Source organism: Hippichthys cyanospilos, chromosome 13 (assembly GCF_059441005.1).
Source record: "Hippichthys cyanospilos isolate Australia breed blue-spotted pipefish chromosome 13, RoL_Hcya_1.0, whole genome shotgun sequence".
NCBI classification, from domain to species: Eukaryota; Metazoa; Chordata; class Actinopteri; order Syngnathiformes; family Syngnathidae; genus Hippichthys; species Hippichthys cyanospilos.
This window is the reverse complement of record NC_142381.1, coordinates 16,063,858-16,075,967: the sequence shown is the minus strand read 5'-3', so window position 1 is coordinate 16,075,967 and position 12,110 is coordinate 16,063,858. Positions and strand designations below refer to the sequence as shown.

The 12,110-nt window shown below is 37.9% G+C and overlaps 1 protein-coding gene across 1 annotated transcript; it reads right to left on the bottom strand.

Annotated features, from left to right (window-relative positions):
- sfxn1 (sideroflexin 1) lies at positions 1-11,995 on the bottom strand. Its single transcript, XM_088431159.1, has 11 exons — positions 11,874-11,995; positions 9,746-9,915; positions 9,511-9,681; positions 7,428-7,526; positions 7,287-7,362; positions 6,922-7,007; positions 4,739-4,866; positions 4,619-4,668; positions 4,467-4,516; positions 3,318-3,365; positions 1-3,239 (listed from the first exon to the last, which is right to left on the bottom strand). Exons 2-11 carry the CDS (start codon positions 9,907-9,909, stop codon positions 3,143-3,145), a joined length of 969 nt encoding a protein of 322 aa, XP_088287285.1. The 5' UTR covers positions 9,910-9,915; positions 11,874-11,995; the 3' UTR covers positions 1-3,142.
- Positions 11,996-12,110: the final 115 nt, after the last annotated feature.

The following is a 12,110-nucleotide window of genomic DNA, read 5'->3' as shown; positions in this document are numbered from 1 at the left end:
TTATGCTGTTTTCTGTCAAGTGCCTGAAGTTGAAGGCGCTCTTTATTATTCCACATAAAGATCACATTGAGTCAGTGAACTGCACAACCAAACGCCATTTAAGATTCAGAAATACATACAAATTCTGACTTATTTTCTCACATGATCAGTTGGACTGTAATTGTGAGTTTCCACTAGTTCGCGTCTTTCAAGTTAGTTTGAGGTGGACAGCAATTATGAGGGATTTGCTCTCATTGGATATAATTACGTGAAGAAAATCAATACAAGAAATGTCAGTCAACATAAAAGTTGGAAATGTTGTGCTACTCCCTCAGCAGGTTAAAGATGAACTAAATACCGTGGTTTCAAAAATGAAACAACAAAAAAAGTGTATCGTTTCATGTCAGCATCCCAACATTGTGCTTTTGTGGACTAAGACTTGTCTGTAGCAGGAAAACGTTACATTCAGTTCACCTTGAAGATGACAAGAACAAGTCACTTCATACCAGCTGGAAACATAAACACTATTAGGTTACTCATACAGTACAACAATAGCAGATTTTGAGACTTAAACATCTTTACAGTGATCACACCATGATAGAATTGAACTTCAAGAACATTTGATGTAAACATTTTCATTCATTCATTAAAATCATTACAACTAACACTTGATCTCTAGCAATCAACACGTTTGCTTGTTAGTCTTGTGCCTGTGTGTTTTATTTTTGCCTTCACTGATTTCTAGAAGCAGCCAACGAAACGTCCAGTTCTCTGGCCAGATCCAGGATTTTCGAGTGCTGGATGAGCAAAAGTGAGCAGCACAGTCCATGTAGGTGAGATGATGCTTACTTGTTCGAATATTCAAGATTCGACTTTTAGTCTGAAACTTTATATAACACTGATAGAGCTCAATACAGTTACATGACATAAAGATGAGGACCAATAGCATCTGGAATGTGTACGAAGGTCCTCTGTTTACGACAGAGATGTGTTCCTATGGCAACAATGTAATCGCAATCTATGCAAATCGGGATGCCGCATTGTTTTTCATTAACCTATGCTAGCGCAGTAATTAAGTCAAAAATACAGGAAATACATGTACATACGGTAAACACTTCACCAAATTAAGTTCGGCTTCAACTGCGGGTGCCCTTTTTGGTTCTGTGATAGGTGATGTGTGTTGTCTTTACCATAAGGGAATCAAAATTACAACAGAGAATTAACTCTTTCAGTGCCAAGCGTTATCGGAAAAGGAAACCTCTAGAGGGCCAGTATATTTTGAAGTTTCACTCATCTTTCAAGGCCAACAGAATATTGTGCTATATCTATGTAAACATATGAAAGATTGACTTCCATTCCTTACTTTGAATTATATGTACAGTAGGTAATAGCTACGTTGTATGTATGGAAACACTGCCATCCAATGGTCACAGTTATCACTACAGTGCTAAATCGTCTTATATTCGGTAAGCATTAGTCAAGGGTGTCAGCTACCCGTCATTGAAAAACATTTGATGAGAATTTTATTATTATTGTTATTACTATTTTAAAAGACAAATATTCTCGTCCATGGCACTGAAAGAGTTCAAATAAGTCTACTGCAAAACAAAATTGTTCAAATTAAAAAAAGTACTTTGTGTTGATTAATCGTCGCTGGCAGCATTTTAACTCATTCAATCCCAAAGATATAGTTTTAGAGTTTTTAAGAATATTCAATCTCAGATACCATTTCTTTTGTAGTGTTTGGCAATTAAATAGGGTAATTAAGTACTAAAGTAATCTGTTACTCTTTGTCAGTCCTCAAATCTACTTTAGTGTTTTACTTACTTGGATACAAGTAAAGTGTAGTTGCGATAAAATAAGGATTGGCATATTTTTTTATTTCAGGCACTTTGATGCACTTGTTATATTTTGTATTTTTGTATATATTGTTATATATTTTAATCTTTTGGATTAAATTGTACTTGATTTATATTACTTTTTTCATTTGTCAACGTTTAAAATGATACCGTTTTGGTATACTTATACATTTTTCATAGATGATTTATAATTGAGAAGCACTGCTTTAGGTAATAAAGTACTTGGATGTTTAATTACTTTTGACAAAAAATACTAAGGTAATAGATTACCTCAGTTAACTAAGTATAAAGTAATGAACTATCTAAGTTAATGAAGTATTAAAGTAATAGATTACCATAGGGAGCTAGGAACTAAAATAATCGATTACTTTAAGAGTTTATCACCGAATTGAGTACCAGGCATGTTTAGATGCTATTTTTTAACACTTTTAAAAGATTTGAAAATAATACAAATAAGTACATGGGATTGAATTTTCTTCTTAAAAAGAAAAATAAAACTTAAAACGTCAAATTAGCTTGTATAAGGCATGACATTTAAATATTTGTTACCATATTTCCTCAAAGAGCCTCGACTAGCTTGAGTAAACCTCTTGAAAACTTGACAACTCGTTTTTCTCCCTTGAAATAACATAGTCATAATTGTTCAAGTTGGGCACAATCGGTTGTGCTTTTTCAGATTAGAGATGTCTTGATCACATTTTTTTGTATGCGTCATGTATCTGCTGTCCTGATTTGATGCTTGCAATGAATAAGGGAGGAAAAAAGCAAAAATGCATCCAAATTTGTTCGTATCATTCTGTTGGCTGAATGCCATTTGTTTGCTGTAGCAATCAAAATAAACTTAATCAGTCTGCTGCAATCTCAGAAATACAGTGCGCCGGACAGAATATAAGTGTTACTTATTGTCATGAGGAGTGGTTGTTTGCTAAGCAGAATAAATACGGTAGAAAAAAAACGTATCGTGAGGGTTTTGAATTAGCACCATGTGGGTCCATTACTGGTCTCCGCCATTTCAAAAGCATGCGAAAATAAAGCGAGTGAGGGGATAGCAATGTAATAAAACAGTTGGTTGAGGTTGTTCGGAAGTGATGTGGCACAGCTTTGGATTTTTCAATAATTAGGTGAAAAACTAAAAAAAAAAAATGCCAGTAAACGAAAAGAAATTCACACCATTGTTGACAGAATTGAGACAGAACCGTCTGTGTGAAATGAGCAGACGCAAACGTAACTTTGGCACACTGAATGAGAAGGGGGCCGGTAACCTGGCCTTGGCGGCGTTTGGACTCTGCGGTGGGCGGGGCTTCTCATAGCCCCTTGTTGAAGTAGACCCGCTCCAAACCTGGGTGGCTGGCTCGGATTTTCTCCTGCAGCTCGGGCTCCAGACGACTAACTGACATGGAGCTGGAGAATGAACATTTAGATTATTATGAAAATGATATTCTTTTTTTCTTTTTTTGATGATTGAAGCTTTTCACATACCTCTTCTGGGGGAACAATGCGCAGCACAGTGGAGTCGCGAATACCAGGCTGAAAAAAATCAATGAAGAGATGAGCAGAACTATATGGTTGTATAAATGAGGCATTTTTTGAAAGTTTGTTCTAAAAATATGTACGCTATTTGTCGTCATCCAAATAATATTTTAAGAATATTTTACAGTGGTTGGCAAGTTTTTTTCTTATTTTTTTTTTTTTACACTTTTATGACAAATTTACATTTGTAGCGCTTATCGAAAAATCTATAAGAACACAGGAAAAATAAAAACAATTACAAAAAAGTTAAGAATATGTTTGATGACATCCCAATACTTTTTTACATGTTATTTTCACATTTTCCAGTGACTTCGGACTTAGTGAACATTGAAAATTGATGCAAAGTGCTGAGTGCTAGAGCTGGTAAATAAATCGAATTAATTTGATTATGTTACCATATTTTACAATATTACAATATTAGACGACACTAACGCATTTGTTTTCTTACCTGCTTTACCATAATACTTGAAAATAAATAACTAGATAAATAAATATCTAAGATTAGTGATGGAAAAACGAAGTTTCCCAAAGCACTTGTGGTATTTGTTGACTCCTCTAGATGGCACTCTTGGTTCAAAGAGACAGGGGTGTTTAATACACTTCCATTGTATTTGAGTTAATATTTAAAGAGAGCACCATCTAGAGGAGTAAAAAAATAAATAAATAGGCGCTTCATTTTCCTGTCACTAGATTGAAAACCGACTCTGTGACATTTACCAAAGATTTATTAACGTTAAGGTCATGTAAAACTGATTTATAATCACGCTACATTATCATTGTCTTAATGTTTCCTACAGAATTTATTTTGTATGAAATTAAACCTTTAAATACATGTTTTTGGGGGTCAGTTGTAATCGAATAACTGGTGAAAATCAAAGTTAAATTTTTGGCCATAATGCCTAGCCCAGGTGAGTACCATATTTTTTTTACACTATTTATGCCCGTTAAAAAATAAGATTAAACCTGCCTTAATTGCACCGGTTTATGGGGAAAAAAATGACATTCAACCCTGGAGGATACAATTGCAAATGAAAACAGACTGTAACATGTTTCATGGAAGAAATGCCAACTAAGCGGGTTGACCATAAGACCACTCACCAGAATCCCACCAGGCTGACTTGAATTGGTGCACTCATCCATGGGAACCTCTGAAAGGAGCACATGAGAGAAAAAAAAAACAACAACAAATGAAGGCCACAAACAGATTGAATCCCTCATGTCCTGCTTTTTAGTCAATCTTTATTTCTTACCCTCAGAAAGGCCTTCTTCTCCAAATGGTTCATTAAAAAGGGTGGGATAGCTTAAAAGAACAAAAACAAAGAATATATTGCAAAAAGGCGCGACTGGTGACAGAAATTAGATCTTCGTACCCATTCCCGGAGAAGCCATGAGGATCCTTGAGACCACAACCTGAGAGATGGCTTGCTGTGCCGCTTTGGTCGACTCTCCTATCCTGTTGTCATTCTCGTCTGTTATTGGGATGCCGTGTTTCAGTTCTCTGAAGACGACGAGCAAATCCAAAACACAAAAAAACAAGCGTTGATTCTTTGTTTCCCTCCATTTTAAAGGACAACGTCTTTCTGTGGCGAACATGGTAAGCTTTCATCTTTTCTGACACTTTCGGGCAGCTGTATTTCAAATGTATATAACAGTATTGTAAATATTGCTATCTTGGGTATTAACATTCAAGCTCAAAATGCTGTGACAATATCGGTTTGAGGTGAAACACTGCCCTCTGCTGTTAACTTTGGCTCAGTCCAAAGCGTCGTGCCTGTATTTATGTGTCACATGCATGAGGATACACACTTTTTGCATGAGAATAAAAAGACAAAAAATATCAGTTTAAAATAACTAACATAACTAGTTTTTCAGAATTAAAAAAATACTGGCCTCCTATATGTGTTCCTACAGGATTTGTGTGTGAATATAGTTCATTTGAAAGTAAACACCACTCGTAAGTTCAATGCTAATTCTTGCTAGCTGGTCAATAGGGTTTTTACCATGTGTCACAGCAATATGTCAAACTCATTAGCTCAAGGGCCAAATGGAGAAAAACCTATTACCTAAAAACAACTGGTGCCAATAATATGTAGATTTTTTTTTCGATGCATGCTAGGGGAACAATGCGGTCATGATTTCCCACTAATAGCGGTTGTCATAAAAAAAGTAAAATAACTTCCTTTTTGGTCCCTTATTAATCCCAATAAAGCGTTTTTCTCTTAATTTGCATGAAATGAATGGAAATTTCTATGATCTTTTTTTTCCCTTTCGTTCATGAAATACATAGTTTGTATAGAACACATAAGATTAACTACGAATAAATAAACTAATATTACAAAGAAGCGCAAATATCCAGTGCAAGCAAATTCCTCAATCAAAAATATGTGGTTATACAACTTCAACTTTCAATGAGTACAAAGAAGTGCAAAATCAATTAAACAGAATAAAATAGTCCATGTGGTATCTCATTTTGGACACTGGGTGGCACCCATCTAATGACATACATGACAGAAGAAGTTGAAAACGCTCAAAGAAAGAAGTCACTATGTCAAGCTGAATACGGGAGCACTGTGTGCTAATTGCTGAGCTGTAAATAGTAAATTAAATGAAATAGTAAAGTAAATTTCAACCCATGGGTGTCTGGGGATTTTTCACTAGCCTGGCCTTATTATCACACAATTTAGGCTGACTTTGGAAGGGTCATAACGTCGTCAAATATAAATATATATTTACTCTCAACTCCTCAAAATGTTCAGTGGCATCAGCCCTATCCATACATAAGGAAAAAAAAGAATGGGGGGGGAGCGTATGTACAAAAACGGTAAAACTGCAATAATAGTAAAAGTAACTGCTACATATTTGTTTTATTACGAACTATAAATAGGAATATGTATTATGTCATAATTAAAGTATCATGACTTTTGAAAACTTTTGCATTATGGGAGTTCAGGCTCAGCCAATTATTGAAGTCATTGAAAGGCTTGCAAATGTCATAACTCGGTCGTTAGCGCCACCTGGTGGTTTTGGGGTGTCAACAGAAAAATTTCTATTGTGCCCCATTCGCGAGTTGCCCTTGAAAAGATTCATGCAAAAATGGAGGAAATGCATGATAAAATATCAGGTTTTCAATCTGTCCAAAATTGACAATATTTCCAATTTTGAATGGCAGTAAATGAGCCCGACAAGGGCTAAAATTGACATCCATAGGGTATAACCTCTCGAGCTCCCGTTTGCAAGCATTTACAAGGGATGGCAGTTTGCATATTGAAAGTCATCATGTTTTGACAATCTGAGCTATATTTGAGCCTCCTAGTGTTTTTTGTAAACCAGAGTTAGATCAAAATTCCCCCAAGGGTCAAACAAATGCAAAACTGATTGTTTCTATTACAACAAGGACCAAAGCCAAATGTTTGGTAATGGCCCAGATGGCTGCACCTTGCGGCTGTGAGATGCCGCAAGGTGCCGCTATAATCTTGGAAATAGGCTTGTGACTTTCCAGTCCAATTTTTTTTTCCACGATTTGTCTTTACTAGGTGGACTCCTCCCATCTTACCTTTGCCTCATCAGGGGGATGTTGATGCAATTTGCAGCAGCTACAGCAGCGAACGGAACAAAGCGTCCTATCAGAGGTGAGACGTGCTGCGGCGGGAAAGAAAAGTCTTCAAAAACACATACGCACACAGCGGAACAAATTGCATCTCGGAACTTGTGCACGCACTGAAGCTTCCCGAGCATAAATCAGCATGAATAACACTGAGCTGGCAGGGAGACACGCCGATTCCAGAGCACGACCCCGTGAATAATTAGGCTCCTCTCGTACAAAGAGACTATTTGTGCGCGGCTAACATCATGTCAGCACTACCCGAGAGCTTGAGGTCAGCCCGTTAAAATGAGAAGTAGGATGAACTTAGATGATACCTTTGTTAGTGCATTTAGTCCTAGCGCGGTAGCTACTGCCCCAGTGGTGGCTGATACGTACGCTGTGCCAAGTTGACTGCGAATAAGAGAAACAATTCAGCGAGGGATCTTGGTAGGATGCCGGCCGGTCTGGTGGTGTACCTGACGGTGATGGGAGCGTCGCCGCTCCTGTTGGTGTAGTTCACGATTGCGTTGAAAGACTGATTGATCCACTGCCAGAACAACACAGCTGGAGTGGTCCTGGGTGATGCGGGAAACAGACAATGAACACTCGAAGTTTAATCATGAATTATGTATCATTTGTGAAATGTTGTGTTCGTTTTTGGGACAAATTCCCACATGTTCCAGTATTTTAGTCCAAGGGATGGCACACTTCTGCTGGTGTGATAAATAAGTGTTTTTGCCATGTTGAACTTCAACAACATGACTGAGTGAAATTTCAGCTCCTTGGTGTCTTCTTTCATTACTTTCCCTTTGATGTAGTACACGACTTTGATGTAAATATCAAAGAATTGGACAAAATACCGCACGAAGATTAAAAGAAGGAATGAAATCGTACCCTAAATCTGTAATCTATTATCAGATTGATCGACAACTATTTTAATAATCGAGGAAACCTTCAGAGCAGTTGTATAAATTAAAATGGTCCATCTCTTCTGACTTCAATCTCTCAGCAGTAAATATTCTCTGATTTCTATAAACTTTTATGAAAGCAAATTGATTTTTTTTTTTGTAATGAATAAAAATAAGACATTTACAAACACCTGCTTTTACTTTTGAAAACAATGACCAAACCAGTAACTGAATCAGTTTCAAAAAGTTTAAGTATGGCATCAATCCCTCTCATTGGGGTTTCTTGACATTTTTTAGTTTTTTTTTTTTTTTTTTTCCATTACTATCTCTTTCAGTGCCAAGTGTTATCAGATGAGGAAACCTCTTGAGGGACATTGTTTTTAGCGTTTTCACTCAAATTTGGAGTCCAACAGAATATTGTGTACTACATCTATGTAAATACGGGTGGTAATATATGAAAGAATGATTTCCATTCGTTACTTTGAATTGCATGTAGGTAATACCTATGTTGTATGTGTGGAAACACTGCCATCCAATGGTCACAGTTGTCACTACAGTACTCAACTGGCTTATACTGGGTTAGCACTAGTCAAAGGTGTCAGCTACCCTCCATTTAAAAACACAATTGCAGAAAATGTTATTATTTATTCGAGTTATTAATATTTTAAAAGGCGAGAATTCTCCTCCATGGCACTGAATGAGCTAAAAACTAAGTAACGAGTAAGTGGTTAGTAACCAGCAATTGGGAAAAATGTTTTTTTCCCATTTAATGGAACTGAAAAATGGTATTTCCCATAAAACATTTATTGCAAACTGAAATGTCATCCAAATATTTGATTAATCAATGAAATAATGGTAGAATGATCTATTCTAAAAATATTTAATTGTGACAGCCCCCAGCAAGGCCTAGACAGCCTTCATGCCTAATTGCTTAACAGCTTAATATAATTGTTAACCGGTGAAAATGTGCACAAACACTTCCTCCCTGACACAATATGCTATGACACATTGGAGTCAAATGGGAAACTTTGCTTCAATGTTCATTTCCAAACGCCAATTGGCAACTCAATTTGAGCGAGCGCCAAAACTCAGCGGTCAAGTGTTGCCGTGGCGACATGCAGGCGCCCTGATACCTGAGATGAATGAAAATAGTCTAATTGATCCTGTTCCACGAATGTAATATTTATTAAACATATCGTGGGGGTATGTAAAACATATCATTGCATTTTTAGTAGCCATAGGAAAATGAAGCTTCATGAAGCACTTGTGATATTTTTTACTCCTTCACATAGCGCTCTCAAGTTTGCAACTTTGTTCAAAGACAAGAACCATTTGTGCAGTGTTCTGATAATTATTATTTTTTTTTCTTCCACATCATTCCTGCAGTCTTTTAGCTAATGGATGGCACACTGCTGGTAGTGTGATAACTAAGGTGGGGCCATTTTGAACTTTGGCATGTTTTCACCATCTGGATGAAATTTCAGCTCCCCAGTGCCTTCTTTCAATGCTATCCTTTTGATGTGAGATGCTTTAGATGTAAAACTGAAAGGATTGGACAAAATACTGCACAATCGTTGAACAAATGCACTCATGGTAGTGAATAGCATTTTTTTTTTTTTTTTTTTGCCAGAGGTAAGGAGCAAGTTCTTACTTGTAAAACGTCATCATGCATCCAGTGATGGTCATGTTCATGGGAACCTGCGCTGACATGCGGCCAATCAGGATCATCTTCTCTCCGGTGTCCGGGTGGAAGGCGGAGTCAAAGACATATTTGGCTCGCCAAAGCTCATCTTCCGTCAGCCCCGGGGAGACGATTCCTTTTCTGGGAGATGGTAAACACCTGGATAAGAATTCTGGATTTGGGATTTTGCTGGTGGCTTGCTTACCTGTAGTCGGTAATGATTTTGTGCGCGCGCTCTAGCTGTTCATTCGTGAGCAAGACGTTCCGTGGGTCAGTGACGGTAAAAAAATGCTTGGCGCGTCCCACAAATGTGCTCTGGTCCCAACGGGGCTCCTTGATGTTGATGGTCGTGGAGAGCTCTGCAGCCATTTTTATCTGAAGAAATTAAATAGTTTTAATGTCGTTTTGCAAATAAAAAATACATAATAATACTAATAATAATAGTAATAAATTAGACATTCATCAACTGTGGTACCTCTACTTAAGAACGTCTCTCGTTACAAAAAAATCAGGTTACAAAAAGCCTCTTTGGAAAAATATTGTCTCTAGGTACGAAAAAAAAATCAGGATACAACACATTTGCATTTTTCTAATTTATTAATATGCCGGCCTGTCCACAAACAAGGGACACTAGTTCTTTGCACCATTGTTTACTGTATTTGTATATATTCACATAAAAAAACACACATATCACTTTTGGCTGTCGCACCTGACGTTAGCATCTGCCGTTAGCACGTTAACGAGTGAGCTGTGCAACATCACACAGGAAACACTTTGCATAACTGCAAACCAAACTTAAGTAAACTTGACATGCTCAAAATTTTCTAAAAGTAATAATTGTTGCTCCTGTGGACATGTAAATGATGCCTAGATCACTGGAAATGTAAAATAAAAATATACAAATGAAACGACTTAAAAAGGTCTCTGCACTCACTCGTGCCATCTCATGGCATATGATGCAAATATTAGAGTTTTTTTCACAAAAAAAAAAGCGATTTTCAACAGACATCTCCAAGTTGGGATTTCGACAAAATCAACCTCCTTAAAAGCTCGACTTTCATTTCCCAGCAAGCAAAATGTTCAAATTGTAATAGAAATGTATGAAAAGAAAGGATTAGTAGACGATGTGCACCATAAAGATGACTGTTCCAAATTTTTTGACACGTTTTTCTCTAAAGTAGGTATTTTAGTTCCGTAACATTCCAATTGTTGTAGCTTTATCAATATTTGAGCTACCTCCAAGTGTGTTGTCCACAACTGGTTATTTTCAGATATGCAAAAGGACTTTTGAGAACGAGCAGGTACAGTATGTGCTGTGTACGGCGTTGCTATGGTTACCCTTCCGATTCCATAACATCAATTCACAGCTGCAAGCAGCCTTCAATGCTTGCAACACACATTACACTGTAATTATTTAGATGTCGGTGCATACGCTGTACTTTGTGTCAGGGTACGAGCAAACACACACAGAGCCAGATAAAACTGGCCTGCACTGCCATGAACACGTTCTACTCATAGCGCGCAGTCAGATGTTCTTTTTTTTTTTTTTTTGAACCGTTTTCCACTCTAAACTTAAAAGTCTCCGCAAGGATTTGCTGCAGGATGATGAAACTCCTCCTGGAATTGCACCAAACATGGCTGCTGGCCGGATTGACTGACACATGAAAGACTAATGTCGAGCTGCATGTGCGGTCTCTTTAAATTGAATTAAACTCTCACGGGTTAGAGCGTGCGCGTGCACGTTTGCTTGATGCTGTACTTTATAAGAAGCCCGGGTGTGGGTTTGCTCTCACGCTGCGTTAATCAATACTTTTAATTGCTAATGAAGGTGATGTGGGAGGATGAACTTTGGACCGAGTAATCTGCAAGCCTTCGCTCGCTTGTCCCCCTCACTCTCAGCCAATCACAGCTGGCCTGCGTGGCTACACATTAACCATCAATTGCTTGCGTGCGATCAATAGATCACATTTCACCTCGTTAGATTTCATGTATTTTCTTTATAGAGGTGCGATCCCTCCTCACTCACCTCTCCGACGAGAAGTGCTAAACGCGCTCAGGGTGACAACCTGACCCAAACCAGTCTGATCTGGACCGGGTCTTGGAACGAAACAAAACAATGGGGGCAAAATGTATGAAATAATTGTCATTATACGCGTGAAAAATAATAATTAAAAAAAATCGGCGGTGCTTGCAGCTGTGCGTGCAGGATTCAACTAGTATGGAGGCGCCACATCCACACAACCTCAACACACGCGCACGCGCTCGCGCGATCTCTGCCACCTGACACCCACATCAACACGTTTCATTTGGACTTGAAATAACGGATTACTTACTGCACTGAGGGCTCCGGTGCTCCGTGAGAGGTATCCCTGAAAGACTGCAGCCAGCTAATTTAGCGAGCAGTCACTCACATTCACACACACACACACGCACACGACCACATCGCACACCCCCCACACCGGAAACAGCGAGACTACACATTAAAAGTGAGGAAAATGCGAAGATAAACGTGCCAGAATCGTGTGCAAATTATACTGTGCAAAAATCCAAAGTCACTTGCGAACATACGT